Source organism: Acanthopagrus latus, chromosome 23, assembly GCF_904848185.1.
Source record: "Acanthopagrus latus isolate v.2019 chromosome 23, fAcaLat1.1, whole genome shotgun sequence".
In the NCBI taxonomy this organism is placed as follows: domain Eukaryota; kingdom Metazoa; phylum Chordata; class Actinopteri; order Spariformes; family Sparidae; genus Acanthopagrus; species Acanthopagrus latus.
The window spans coordinates 2,515,089-2,530,533 of NC_051061.1; the positions used below are offsets into that span (position 1 = coordinate 2,515,089).

Sequence of the window (15,445 nt, forward strand, 5' to 3'; positions counted from 1 at the left end):
TGGTAAGATATGTAAATTACTCATTTAATTTGAATGACACCTCATGATGATTGATGAGCATTCTGACGTAGTGAACGATGATATCATTAAGTTACTTGATTTTTAAAATATTAACCCTATTTTTCAGCACATAGAAATACTGGTATCACGAAATTCACTTGACTTGAAAACTGTCACATAACATTTGTTATTTCATTTTTATTATGTATTTAATTCAGTTTTATTCTTTAAAAAAATATACTAATAAAATATGTACTAATAAGATAAAATTGTTCATCATTAGACAGGGACGTACAAAGTGAAAAATGGAAAAAAAACAAAGTATAAATAGCACGTACCATCAACAAGGTAAAAACCCATAAGTGTGACACATTATAAGAACATTTCTATAGCTGTCATGGAATGCTCTTGGGTGAGGTACAACTGCTTAGGTGCACAACTTTCTATCTTGTCTGACATCTTTCCAAATAATGTTTCTTTTCGGTTTCCCGGAATAGAAAAGAATTTGCTGAGCTGCTAGAGAAGTATGGATCTAACGGAAGCACAGGATCAACACGCAACTCCCCCATCCAGCAAGGTAGGCAAATCCCTGCATTGCAGTTTGCATGATTTAAAGTGGTTGGATCTCCTGCTCATTTGAATGTGTGTGAAATTGAATTTATGTGCTCACATGCAATTTCTCCTAGCTTGTCTGAAAACACAATCTGCCTGAACTGCATCATGTGTGTGTACAGTTCTAAATAAAAAGAAAAGACCTTTCTACTTTTGAGTACTAAGCCTAAAGGGTAGATGGAGTAAGTCTGCCTTTAAAAATAGCTTATGACAAGTGCACTTGTCCATTACACAATTGCCAACATCTGTTTCAGAGGGAAGCAGGCAGCCAGCTGGTACAGATCTGTTAAAATACGACTTTTCAGCACGTGTGCAGTCTTGTGTGCTCTGTGTGGATGATGGTCGGGAAACAGCAAGGGGTCATCAGCCCCAGAATTACTATACATTTCAATTTAAGGCTTTCCTGTTGATATTAAACTAAGATGTGTTATGTTTGCAGTATGCTAAATCTCTAAAAGGGGCAGATTTACTGTGTTTGGCTTTAAAGGGGAGATAATGTGTTAGAGGGACTGGGTGATGCTTGACAAGAACTAGCTTATGCTCAGTGTTGTCAGACCATGTCAGAAATTAAAGTTTGTAGTTGTTCTGAACAGCCACATGGAGGTTGGGAAGAAAGGCATAGAGAGGGGAGATGCAGTAATTGTTTAAATATGGAGATGAATGAATTGGTTGTGAATGTGGGATGATATGACTTCAGACTGGACCATAATTTTTCTTATAAAGGACTTACAGCTGAATCTTCCTAGGTCTTTAGAATCTGATGATGAACGTGATGAGCAAATCTGTTTTTCTCTCTTTTTCCACTCAACATCATTTGAAGTGACTTGAAGGTGGAGCTTAACTTTCCTCAGTAAGGTTTTGTGTGTTCAAGTCAAGTGTGTTAATGATGAACCAGTAAGCCCAGTTTTGTATTGAATTAGATTACCTTATGGCTTTCACTATATCATGTAGAGTTATGATTTAATTTTACAAAGTAGGACATTTTAAATTTTGACTGTTGGACTTATGGACACCAATTTCCACGCCTCATAGCAACATCCATAGCAACAGCCAGGTAGATTTGTTGGCATTTAATAAATGTTGTTCTTAAATTACTCATTATGGCTTATGTGGTAATATTTTCCCAAATATAAGACTTCGGTACAATGCCTTAACATTTCCCATCCGGCAGCACCAGTGTTGACTTCAGACTAGACCTGGTATTGGCCTTGGACCTTGATCTTCACTTATTGATCTTGATTTTAGTTTATACACAAGCCTTGTTGGTCTTGACTTCATTTCTGAACAAAAATACATCTATTTGATGCTCATTTTATGGCTGGTTTGGACACAACCAGAAACTACCATAACCCATCCATGTTAACAAACACAGAATGTTTATTCAAGGTATGTTCGCAGTTGTGTCATCCTTGTCCCCCATTTTCTCACTTAGAACCAAGAGCTCTGTGTAATAGCTCACTTAATGTCCCATTTTTTTCCTAAATCCATGATATTCTTGTACACTGCTGAACTTCAGTATGAACAACCTCACCACTATGAGATTTACCTTTGAAACTGAGGACAAGAAAGAAGCAGATGTTTACCCCAGGCAATGGATGAAAAAACTGAACAAAAACAAGCGTGCTGGATATTTGGCCTGTTTTGGTCAGCATGCTGGGTATTATTCAGTGCTTAGTCGCTCAGGCTTAAGAAATGTCTAACGGACGATACAGGTTGAGTGGAGAGTCTCAGTGCCGCTGGAGCCATCTGTAGCAGCAGCCAACTGCTGAAGGCTTCTAGTTCAGTACAGTAATGTGTGAAACATGTATCCTGCCAGTACGATCTACCCGCCTTTTTAAATAATTACTACTTGAACTACCAATGTGTATCTCTCTTTTGCCATGTGGATCATTTATTTTAAACCCAGCAAACCACTGATAATGATTAAATCATTATACTTACTTTGTCTGTTTTGTGTTTTTATTCTTTCTTGCCGTTCAAAGGAGGCCGTTACCTGGAAAGTACATCATCTGGTTCCTCGTCTCGCTCCCAGAGTCCTTTGTTGTTGAGCCCAGCAGGATCTCAGAACATGTACAACAGCAGTGGGCCCATGCTGCGCTCCCTCAGGTAAGATTTGTTTTTACAAGATTTGTATCAACCATGGCTCAGCTTTTCTATCGTTAAGAAGGGTAAGTTGGCAAATTGTGGGCAACTTACGCTATACCCACATTTACAAAGTAACTATTGTGTAGATTTGCGTCCCATCTGTTGAGAAGGTCAGCAGTGCAAAGCAAAATGTGCACCTTTGGCCTGTGATATCAGTGGATTTTTTATTTTGTGCAAATCATGGCACTAATGCCATGGAGACATAATAAATGTTGTGCCTTTATTAACAAAGATGTGGCCTGTTTCCTTTACTTCAAAGATTTACCTATTTATGTGTCTTTGTGTTCTCAGTCATCCAGGTGAAGGTGTGATTCAGCTCATTTCTGTGGCACGATCCAGCAGTTTGGGTATCACCATCGGAGGTGGTTCCAACAAGCCTGACGGTCCTGCGGTCTTCATCCAGGAGGTGCTGTCTGGCGGAGACTGTCACCGGGTAAGAGAAGGCAGAGTGACATTAAAACCTTAAAGTGCAGATATTGAGGGAGAGGAGAAGCTGAAGGATGTAGTGAAGGGACTACTTTTTTCCAAGCCATACTAAGATGTTTTAACTGGGGCAGTTATGTAGATGTTCACCAATAGAAAAGTTGGTGGTTTGATGCCCAGATCACCTGGATACATTCTAAAGTGTCCTTTGTGCAAAATACAGAGCCCCTAATGGCTCCTGGTGAGCAGGTCAGCACCTTGTATGGTAGCCTCTGCCATCTTTGTATGGGTGTGAATATTCAACCATTTCTTCAGAAGCCTGTGGGTGCTGCCACGACAGATAAATACTTCTGTTATTTGATATGCATTGCCCCAAACCCATCAGTGGTCCTGAATTTCAGCTGTCTAAAAGTCGCTCTACTGAGCTCTACTGAGAGCAGGCTGTTTCTGTGTCTGCACTTTTAAATGCTAGTGAGCTCTGTCTGTCAACGCCTACTTGCCTGCTACATGCCCCTCTCAGGAGGATGATGCCTTTCACCCTAGCGGTAACATGCAGCTAGCGAAAGCTGTGTTTGTCTCCAACTCAGTCTCCAAACTTTTGGACACTGTTCGCATCGTCTCTGTCTCCAGTCTGCACATGTTTCCAGACTTTTTACTGTGACAACCAAGCTCTCTCGTAATATTATTAACATCAAACTCACTTCAAACGCCATTGCATAGTGGACCGAAGCGGAGCTAACTAGTTAGCTGATTTCCAGCTGACTTCACCAGACTCGTAGGCAACTGTAAATACTATCAAACCGCGGCGACACTTACCTGGGGCTCAGGTGCAGTTGCTGGGTCCGGTATGGTTGGGACTGATCCTTTTGCGAGGGTCAGTGTCGAGGCAAAACCAGCTTTGTACTGACCCTCGTTACTGAAGCAGTATGATGTGAAGTGGTCAGCTCAAACATACAAACTTACACGAAATGCAGCGGGCACGTTGTCATTAAAAAATGAAACAGCCACCGTCTCTTCTGTTGTTCTGTAGCTGGGACAGAATATAGGCACTTACGTTGATTTTTACAACTAACAACAGAGCAATTTGCGTGTCGAGCTCTGAGTGACGACATTGTGAAACACTGCTATCTTACCGCTGGACACACCAAACTTCACCTCGGGGATGAACGTCCCCATCTCGGATATCTCCTATCACAGCGCAGAGGAGGTCTGTCTATGAGAAGTAGGCTCTATTTCTTAAGGAAACTTAGGAATGCTTAATTCCAGAGCCAGATTCTGGTTAACTTTTACAGAGGAGCAATAGAAACATCCTCACTGGAAATATCACACACTGTCATTGTTCATGCACGACCCAGGACAGGGAGGCTTTACAGCGAGTGATGAAAACCTTCCAGAAAATCCCTGGTACAATCTACAGAGCATCAGTGACATCAGGGGAGTGACATGTCTGCACAGCACCCAAAGGATACTAAAAGATGTTACCCACCCAGCCACAGTCTGTTCACCCTGCTGACCTCTGGCAAAAGATACAAAAGTATCCACTGCCATACCACCAGACTACGTAGCAGTTTAATTCCCCTGGCCGTGGGATTCCTCAATTTATCAGAAACACTCCATAGATAGAATATAACACTAGTTTCATTTTTTTAAAACCCTTGTGTTTTAAAAAATGTCATACCTATCATGTAACTTTTAAAAAATATCTTATTCTCTGTTTCTCTATTTACCTCACAATTTACTTAGTTACTTCATAATTTATTTAATTATCCCATCATTTACTTAGTTATAATATTTTACTTTATTACTTCATATTTTAAATCGATAATCACCATCTAAGATTATATGAACAGTCTGTACTAATAAAAACTACTATGAACTAATAAATAAGGCAAATGTCAACAACAAGCCAGTTAGTAAGGGCAGAAATCCTACAAATAAAGTATATCATATACTGTATATACATGTGTTCTCATGCTTACAGTGGAATAGTCTGTCTCAGCTTTCAGTTTTATAGTGATAATGGAAGCCCAATGACTCTATTCATAGCAACTTGAAATTGTGATGAAATTTTCCACTTGTCATGTTACTTTGCCATAACTTGTGGAAACATTTATAAAAGTTGCAAGTCAGAAGTGATGGTGAGGACATTTGGATTTTGGTTAATATGTTATTTGGTAATCTTTAAGCAGTTTGAGCTTTTTCTTGTAGTGAAAGAGCTTCCAATCTTCCAATCCCAATTCATAAGCTCCAGAGGCTGACGCTTAATAATGCTGTCAGTTATTATACCAACATTACACACTTCATGTGCATCATGCCAAAACTGCCTCACTGTTTCTCCTAAAATACAGAATTCAACATATCTCTGTTATCTGCAGTGTCACCTTGACTCACTGAAGGAAATTACCATGAGGTGACAAATGAAATGTTGTCACTTCATTAAATCCTGTTGAATATTTAGAAATTTATGCTGGATTTAGAATAGAAAACGAGGACACTGCTTGGGTATTTCTTGCTGTTTGTGTTGTTTTAGTGTCAGTGCTGCTCTAGAGGTGTCCCAGAGCCCCAGAGCAGACACACTACACCGAGTGTGAAGGTCAGCCAGTGAGAGAGGACTCTGCTTAGGGCATCACCTTGCACACACACAGACACACACACACACACACACACACACACATTACAATACAGAGGACTTTGTCACACTGGTGGGCTAGATGTGTACATGCTCCAGGCACAGCAGCAGCACCTGCAGTCCCTATATTGTGTGTCACAACTGATTGTTTTTAGCCAGACTAACACAAATATAGTTTCTTTAAAAAAAAAAAACTAAATGGTTAGACATTTTCTACAACAGGTGTTTAAGCTACATTGTAAGAAATGTAAATTTCGTAGCGACTATTTTCATTGATGCATTAATCAATAGTTAGTGTTTTTAATCATTTTTATTTGGCAATGGAGTTCTATGGCACAGAAGAATAAGCTATTGTTATTTGGTATTATCATTTGTTTCTGCTCTACTAGCCTGGATCTGAAGGATCACAGGAGTGTATTGGAAGAAACATGTAGAAGTTGAGGTGAAAGAGAATAAAGTAAATATTGAATTTTTCCTGACAGGAAGTTGCTGGTAAACATGATGGATGAGCTCTGCACCGTGGTGGCATCTCTGGGAATATAAGGAGCGCAGCCATTTTTGCTTCATGGAAAGGAGTTGTCACATGAATTTTACTGTCACACTTGAGGTTGAATATTTCTTCTTAATTAATCATTTAGTTCTTTGGGCTATATAATTTCAGGGAATCGTGAAAAAACAGGATGATAAACCACTGGTTCGTTCAGAGCTGCTATAAAGAGCAATCTATTTTGTGCCAAACCTCATCAAAACATGTAATGTAAATATGTCAAAAGTCCTTGACATATGTATTTCTGACTAAAGTAGTAGTTATAAGAACAGTGTACCCAAGCACATATTATTGCTTTTCTTCATTTTCTCCATCTTCTCCGCTTCTCTCTACCCAATCCCATCCTCCTTGCCTCTTTGTCCACCCACTCACTGTCAGCTGTGGGCAATATGACAAGGAAGGAAAGAAAGAGAATGAAGGGGAGCGACAGAAAAAAAAGAAGCTGCTCTTGTATGTTTATGTTTGAAGAAAGCTATTTCTAAGCAGATTTTCTCTTGCATACTATATGTCCTACAAGGTTTTGCATCATTTGGAGTCAAGATGCCAGTGAATCAGGGAGAGAGCCTTTGGCCTAATAAGATATCCAATATGGAGAGTTGTTGAAGCAAGGGGTTTGTACATTTTGGTCCTTGATGTACTTACTCAAGGGAACCACTTTCCATCCCTTCCACAGTTATCCAGCCTTTTTAAAAAAAAAAGATTTATAAAATTGACTTCTGGTGGAGCGAGCACCCAAGTTGGACTTCGTCACTGGTCTGCCCCCACCTGACAGCAACACATCCATCCTAACCATGGTGGACCGCTTCAGCAAGATGGTCCACTTCATGCCTCTACACAAGCTTCTGCAAAGGAAACAGCCAGATGGGTCCTCCTCCATGTCTTTTGGCTTCATGGTCTCCTGGTTGATGTGGTGGAGGTGTGGTGGAAGGAGCAGCTTGGTGAGGTGAGCAGCTTGAGGCTATGGCCAGTCTATCCTCTGGTTTTCAGCCCTAGTCCAACGGCCAGGCTAAACAGAAGAACCAGGAGATGGAGACAGCGCCTATCTTCGTTCCAGTGTGCTCATGGGTACCAACCTCCTCTCTTTCCAGCCCTAGAGAAGGAGTTTTCCTGCCCGTCTCACCAGACCTTCATCCGTGGCTGTCACCACACTTGGGCCCAAGCATGGGTGTCCCTCCTCCTTGTGGCTCAACACTATGCCAGCTCTGCCAACCGGCGTTGTACCCAGGCACCCACTTACCAGGTTGGACAGAGGATGTGGCTTTCCACCTGTGACCTTCCTCTACAGGTGGAATCCAAGAAGCTGGCGCCGAGGTTCATTGGTCCATTTGCCATTGAAAGGATCAATCCAACCACTCTCCGACCACTCCGTTGCCTCTTGTCTGACCCGTTCGGCAGAAAAGTTGCATCGAAACACACGTGCTGCCAGCTCCACAGTAGCGTGTATGTTCTGCGCTTGCTTGAGTTTTGAGTTGTAAACAAGGCTTATGCACGCAACTCTTTTTACTTTAGATCAAAACAAAACTTAACTATTTCAGATAAAAACAGCTGCATACTAAACATGCAGCGAGGCATTACCAAACAAACACAAATTAACTCATCCCGAGTGGACATAACAGCTAGTCTCGTGCCAGTACTGCAAAACATGAAAACGGGGAATGACGGAACGGAGTGCATAGAAAAACAAAGCAGCATTCCGCCCCTCCCACACACCACGCTGATTCACTAGCACACCGCCAATCAGAACGGCCATTCAGCTGGCACACAACCAATCAGAGAATCCAGTGGCTCAGACGTCCGACGGCCCACCTCCTCAGACTTCGCATGTTCAGTCAGAGCAGACAACATCCGCGAAGCTCCAAAAGCTTCCGATGCAGCTGAACGCACAGAGCATATTTGTTCCCAACCTTGTCTGAGTCTTCCCAAACGCTTCAGACGTCAGACGTGTGTTGCTGCCTTCAGAGGAAGAGGATCCATCCTCTGAAGGGGAGGAGACATCGCCGGTGTCCCACCAGTTTCCTGGTTGCCTGTTTCCACCTCGGCTAAGCTACAGGTGGCTCCAGCTAAAACTCTGGTGTGACTAACTAGGATGAAAGGGGCACTGACATAATACTGTATGAGTGATCAAGATCAATGGATGTTGAAAATCCTTATGTTTACTTTTATTTCATTTATTTTGTATTGTCTTAGGATAGTTTATTTCTATTTCTTTTTTGTATGGTAAAGGCTTTTTTGGATGTTAGTGTTGTTGTTGTTGTAAATGTTAAATTCAAAAGGCAATACAAAGTGAATTACTGAAAAAAAAGCCTTTATAAACTCAGATTTATTGGCCTTTTTATGACCATTCTCAGTATTGTTTGTGGCCTTTATGCTGCAAATACAGCTATGTAACTTCTAAAATCGACTGAGATGAAAGAGGTTGTTTTTTTTGTAGTGAGAGCTTCAACACTCAAACTGTTTATTACAGACAGGACTTCTGACAATACATGCCTCTTTGTGAGAAAACAGACCATGCTCCCACCAAAAATAAAGCCTCAGCTTCATATGGTCTTTGATCCTTGGCTTATGTGACTGGACACCTATGCTCACAGTGCTCTGGTGTATGTTTCAGTTTAGCATGAAGACCTTCAGTCTTTGAACTGCCATCAATATTCTGATGAAAAAAACATCTTTAAAGCTTAATGCAGGGAAAATGGAAATTTTTGCAAAAAACTTTGCGTGATGTTAAAACATTGAGGTTCATCTTGTGTTGTTATCTAAGTTTCCAGCACATAAAGTAAGAAAGTAACACTTCTTCTTTTCCCACATGCAGCAAGCAGCAAAACAGGCAGCAGTTGTCTGTGAAAAGCTGTGATAAATACACTACCTGTTTGTCACCAGACAGCAAATAGACACAGTTAGGGTCTAACTGGTGAGCATAGTGGGGCACTGAGCTGCTGACATCATGTTCTGTGTGTGTGTGGATGTGTAACTGTTTGCTAACACATCTGACATGATGAATTAATAAGATCGGATGTTTTGTTAATTGTTCCCGCTGCTCCAAGTGCCCAAAAAGCAGATTTAAGTCAACAACTAACTAAGCGCTTTCAACGAGCTCTGAAACAAATCATTTTAGACTTCATAAGCATCTCTCCACACACACCGCATAAATCCAGCATCAGTGATAAAAACAATTTTCTCAGGAATTAAGGTTTCAGCGCTTTAGACATTTATGAATGAGATTTCTTTTGGTCCATTACTTTTTTTGCTGACCTCCAAATCAAAATCCCTAATAACAGATGGTGAGCGGTACAGGGGTAAGACTGCATCCAGCTGTGTTAGAGACATAGCACAGTAAAGTGAAGCTGTGTGCCCACACTCAACACTGTACACTAATGTCTGGCTCCATTACCACAGCTACTGACACTGACTCTCTGCTTCTCAGTCTTCTGCTTATGGAAGCAGGTTGTCCATTTTACTCCAAATCCCACCTCCTAATCCCCTGTGTCACACAGGAGGCAAGCTAGCATTTCGTGCACCGTGATTTGCTGTATGGGATGAGTCAGCTGGGGAATTATGCAGCCATGCAATTACCAGAACTGTAGATACGTGTAACAGATAGATAGACACTTTTATTCCCAACAGGCCATTCACACATCAGAACACCAGAACACAAACAAACCTCATGGTACAAAGAGTAAGGCAAACATAAAAAAAGGATGTAAAACAGAAGTCAAATGCATGCAGCGTAAAAAGTGCTCAATTTAAGCACGGGTATACAAGTGTGCAAATGTTCAGTTGTGTGTGTCTTGTTTTCCATCTTTGTCCCCAAGTCCAACTCGACTAAATTATTGAACTTCTTAGTACCTTCATCACACTTCAGCTCCTGTACATGTGGATGTTGACTTGTTATCTTAATGCTTGTATCCTAAACCAAACCAAACTGTCTGAAAGCTGAAACAGTATCAATACCTGAAAACAATGAAGTCACTAACTGAAAGTAAACTCAAAATTGTCTAGCTGCTGCAGTCGCCGGCATTCACCCACTAGGACTTACTATGTAAGCAAGCTTAGCCCATCTTTATACCATAGCCTCTGACTTCTTACAGGCTTTACCAGTAGAACACATCTCATATAACCACCCAAACCATCTTAGAAGGCATCACTTTCCATATACATCAACAAATACAAAGTCAAATACGCAAATTATTCATTATTATCAAAAAAAATAAATGCAAATCTGCACTCAGAACTCGGACTGTAACTGTCACATAACCTCAGTTCTAGCCTGGTTTAGCCATTCCTTTACCACTTCTGATGTGTGTTTGGGATCATTGTCCTGTTGGAACACCCAACTGCACCCAATCTTCTGCTGATGATTTTAGCTTTTCCTGAAGAATTTGGAGATAATCCTCCCTCTTCATTATTTCATCTACTTTCTTTAGAGCAGCAGATCCACTGACAGCAAAACAGCCCCACAGCATAATACTACCAGCATCGTGCCAGACAGTAGGTTTGGTGTTTTGGGGGTTAAAGGCTTCACCTTCTCTCCTGCAAACATATTACTGCCAAACAGTTCAGTTTTTTGTTTAATCAGTTTTCCAACAGCAAACTTCAGTCAAGCTTTGAGGTGTTTCTGGAGCAAGAGCTTCTTTCTTGTACAGCAGCCTCTCAGCTCATGGTGATATAAAACACACCTGACTGTGGACACTGTCACCTGTCTTCCAGCAGCTTCTAATTCATTACAGACTTACTTTTTGTCACAGAGCCCACCCAAGTGAGCATGTGTGTACATCCTGATAAACCAGAAATACAATACAAATACAAATACAAAGTTTTTAGTCAGATCCCTACACAAGGCAGCGTGAAAGAAAGCGCTGGTCAGCCGGCATAACATCTGCAGCATTGTGTTGAAGAGGTGGGAGCCTCTGAGCCTCTGCAGGACATAGAGCCAGCTGTAAGTCTTCTGGTAGCGGGCTGTGTTTCCAGCCCACTGTAGCCTGTTGTACTCTGAGGTGTCTATATAGGAGCAACCGACTTTTTCCCCCCCCCCCCCCCCCCCCCCACTGGATGGAAACAGAGGTTAGAGGAGGCTTAAGTCCTCTATCAGCCTCCTCACTTGCCTTTGTTCAGTACCATATGATTGAATTTGCAACAGAAGACCCACAAAATCATCCACCAGACCTTTGTATTTAAGTTTTTGTAGTCCATCGATACTACCCACAGTAGAAGAGTGGTCAGACCTCATGGTGCTGAGTAGCCATAAGGTGGCAAAGCCCCTTTTAAACAGGGAAATGAATTTGTATAGGAAATAGATTAGTGAGGGGGATGATCTTTAATGGCTACATTTACCAGTAGAGATAATGAGTGGACAACCGCCTCGGTCATCACATTAACTTTGTGTTAAGAGCATCAACACGGTCTTAGTTTAGTAAAATGTTTCGTACAATCATACATTCAGCATGTTATCATTATGGTTATGTTAGTATGCTGATGTTTACATTTAGCCCAGGCATCACTCTGCCTAACTGCAGCCTCACAGAGCTGCTAGTGTTACTATAGAGTCTTACTCTTCCTTAAGCATCCATCATGATCACAATTATCATAACTTACACTTGTCCAAATTAGAAAAGTTGTTTCTGTGGTTTTGGAGTCACTTCAGGCTTTTGAACAAGGCTCAACATTCCCCCGGTTTCTATTAATAATGATAATAACCGCATTATTCTAACAATGCCCCAGACTGGAGTAGCCATTAGCCGAGCAACATGTTAATTCCTGAATGCCTGGCTGAAAATCACATTCTCACACACAACCAGTGGGAATACAGTGTAAATCAAGAAGATTCATTGTCTAACAGACTGAGCCGTTATGGACAATTCTGAACCTATGTGGATCTTCATCTCAGCATGACTAAAAGCTCTGTCTCCTTATTGTGCAGGATGGACGTCTGAGGCCCGGAGATCAGCTCATTGCCATTAACAAGGAGTCGTTGATAGGTGTGACCCACGAGGAGGCCAAGAGCATGCTGAACAAAGTCAAATTCAGGTGGGTGGTGCATGGAGTTCTAGATAGCTAATTCACCACACACTGGGGCTGAGCCATATGGGAAAAAATGTTATCACTTACTAAGATTCGAAGATTTCATAGTTTAATTTTGGTTTAAGTATTATCTGTTTTCTTTTAGAAGCTGAACTCGACAAATGTTCTGTAGAACATTACACAACTGTGTTTCATATAAATTGTAAGAATGAGAATATATTCAACTAAAATCATAATTCTGATTTTGCAATAAAGTGGGCTATTGCATTTGTGATATCTCTTGAGTTTTCTAACGTATGGCATGGCGCTGGAGAAGGAGGACACTGTGGTCTGTTGTATCGCACTGGTGGTGTTAGGGGGACCACCTTAGACTGTAAAGTCTTGCATTGTGTGTGCTCTAGAGAAGATGACACTGCCTCAGAAGGTATAAAAGATTAGTGGTATTACACAGTTTGTAGTGCCCACTACTCTGCTAGTTGTCGGAGTTATAATAGCCAGAATAACTCAACAATACCAGATTCCTCAGACCCATCTTTTCAACAGTGTCTTTTGAGCCTCGGGCTGTTGCCCGTAAGGTCGTCTTTCTTGCTAACGCTGTCGCTCGAGTTCACATTTTCGGTCGTCACTTTCATCTTTCATCCCACTCCTGATGTACCGATGTACACAACTGCACTAGCCCAAAAAATTAACAAGTGATTGGTTTGGCACACTGCTATTCTCTTTAACTTTGGCTGTTTGTATTGTCTGTCAAAACATGGATAGAATGAGTCCTTGACCCTGTTTAAATGCTATATTTGGACCATGACTGTATGTCTGACTCTGTGTATTTGTATTTATTATGATTCCAGTCAAGAGAGTGCAGTGGAGATAGCCTTCATCCCAGGCAAAGGACTTTTTCCAAGCAGCACTTCTCTGCACAATGGGATCCAGCGGGCTGCCAGTAACAACTACAACTCTGGACGTTTAAAAGTCCACATCAGATCACCTGAGGTCAGTTATGCTTTGTTTTATGCATTAAAAACATACATATGTCAAGGTTTTTTGGACATTATATCAGAATTTATTTTACCATATAATCACTTAGTTTGAAAAAATAGAATTTGAATTGCTTTCAATCCTGAAATTCCATGTCAGTCTTTATAAAAAATGCATTTTAATTGAAGTGATTAACTGTAAATTGAATTTATAGATTAATAACAGGTTAATTAGACCAATTTATGCATTCATTCTTATTTCACAAAGTAAAAGTCTAACACTATTCTGGTGGCACTGTCCAGCCTCCACACTGATCTCCGTTCTTTAATATGCAGCTGTTGGAGAGTGATTTTTTTGTATTTTCCAGTGGAATACCAGGTCACTATTATCTCAAAGATGTGACATCCTGGAAATCAGACCTGTCCCAGCAAAGCAACTACAAAACCTCAACTTTGGATACCTAAAAACTGGACAGTGTTAATATTAATCATTCAGTTTGTGTGTCATCAATTATACACTGATTATTTGTTATTTTCCCCCCTCTCAGATATGTGCTGAGGAGCCAGCCCCCGTGTCCTCATCTTCTCCTGACATCTGCCCACCAGACATTCATATTTCAGGTAGAACACCTACCAAACAGACTCTTTTAATGTCTTTTGCCCCACATGTTTTGCTCCTCTGCCTGCTGAAACCTGTGCAGATGTGCACAGTGGTGTTGGTTGTACTGACATTACAGGGACTCATTTCATTCATAAGCAAACAATAAAGCCATATGTAACGTAGGACAACTTTGGGAAGGCCATTCCATAACCTCAGTTCTAGCCTGGTTTAGCCATTCTTTTACCACTTCTGATGTGTGTTTGGGATCATTGTCCTGTTGGAACACCCAACTGCACCCAATCTTCTGCTGATGATTTTAGCTTTTCCTGAAGAATTTGGAGATAATCCTCCCTCTTCATTATTTCATCTACTTTCTTTAGAGCAGCAGATCCACTGACAGCAAAACAGCCCCACAGCATAATACTACCAGCATCGTGCCAGACAGTAGGTTTGGTGTTTTGGGGGTTAAAGGCTTCACCTTCTCTCCTGCAAACATATTACGGCCAAACAGTTCAGTTTTTTGTTTAATCAGTTTTCCAACAGCAAACTTCAGTCAAGCTTTGAGGTGTTTCTGGAGCAAGAGCTTCTTTCTTGTACAGCAGCCTCTCAGCTCATGGTGATGTAAAACACACCTGACTGTGGACACTGTCACCTGTCTTCCAGCAGCTTCTAATTCATTACAGACTTACTTTTTGGTGGTTTTTGGTTGACTGTTGACCATCCTGACCAGTTTTCTCTCAGCAGCAGGTGATAGTTTGTGTCTTCTGATCGTGGCAGTAACACAAACTGTGCCAAGCACTTTATACTTACAAACAGTTGTTTGTACAGTTGATGTTGGGACCTGTAACTGCTTTGAAATGGTTCCAAGTGACTTTCCTGACTTGTTCAAATCAATAATGTGTTCCATCAGATCAATGCTGAGCTCCTTAGAAATTGTAGTGTTTGTGGCTGAGTCTAATACTGCTTTTGCACTAAAATTAGCAGGTCTGTTCAGGTTTTTTAAACATATGGTACACATATGGTACACCAGCTAAAAATCGCATATTGACCTTATTCCCACTTCCTGCATGCAGGGGGCTGCCCTGCATGCAGGAAGTGGGAATAAGGTCAGTTGGAGACGCAGGTATTTTCATAGCCTGGAAGTCGAGAGGTCTTAACTTTAGGTCTAAGCCGAGCCGAGCAAACTTATTAAAAAGCAGTGTCTACTGCAGAGTCAGTTGACCCAGATATAAATGCAGAGTTTACACATTCCCATTGCACACCAAAGCCTGGGTGGGATATTTGACCAGTGGAAAAGGGGCACAATGGATGTATCAAACAAGCTGTGTTAAAATGGGCCCAGAAAAGTCATCAGAATTACTCAAAAGAAGTTAAGAGGCCATTCTACACAGCTAATTTGACTCATGCTACCTTGTACATCACCAAAAATGGTCATTCAGTTTGTTGAATGTATATTTTTGAGCCAGCAGATTGGTCACATTTTGTTTTGTTTTTTGAGG

The 15,445-nt window shown here is 41.1% G+C and overlaps 1 protein-coding gene across 7 annotated transcripts in view; it reads left to right on the forward strand.

Annotated features, from left to right (window-relative positions):
• The window catches only part of si:dkeyp-72e1.9 (syntaxin-binding protein 4), a 90,075-nt gene that overhangs the window by 56,752 nt on the left and 17,878 nt on the right, over positions 1-15,445 (forward strand). For all 7 annotated transcript variants that reach the window (XM_037090262.1, XM_037090260.1, XM_037090261.1 and 4 more), the window contains exons 6-11: positions 498-577; positions 2,595-2,718; positions 3,049-3,190; positions 12,271-12,377; positions 13,220-13,361; positions 13,894-13,966. In XM_037090262.1, the coding sequence (XP_036946157.1) occupies positions 498-577; positions 2,595-2,718; positions 3,049-3,190; positions 12,271-12,377; positions 13,220-13,361; positions 13,894-13,966 (668 nt within the window). The remainder of the gene's footprint in view (positions 1-497; positions 578-2,594; positions 2,719-3,048; positions 3,191-12,270; positions 12,378-13,219; positions 13,362-13,893; positions 13,967-15,445) is intronic.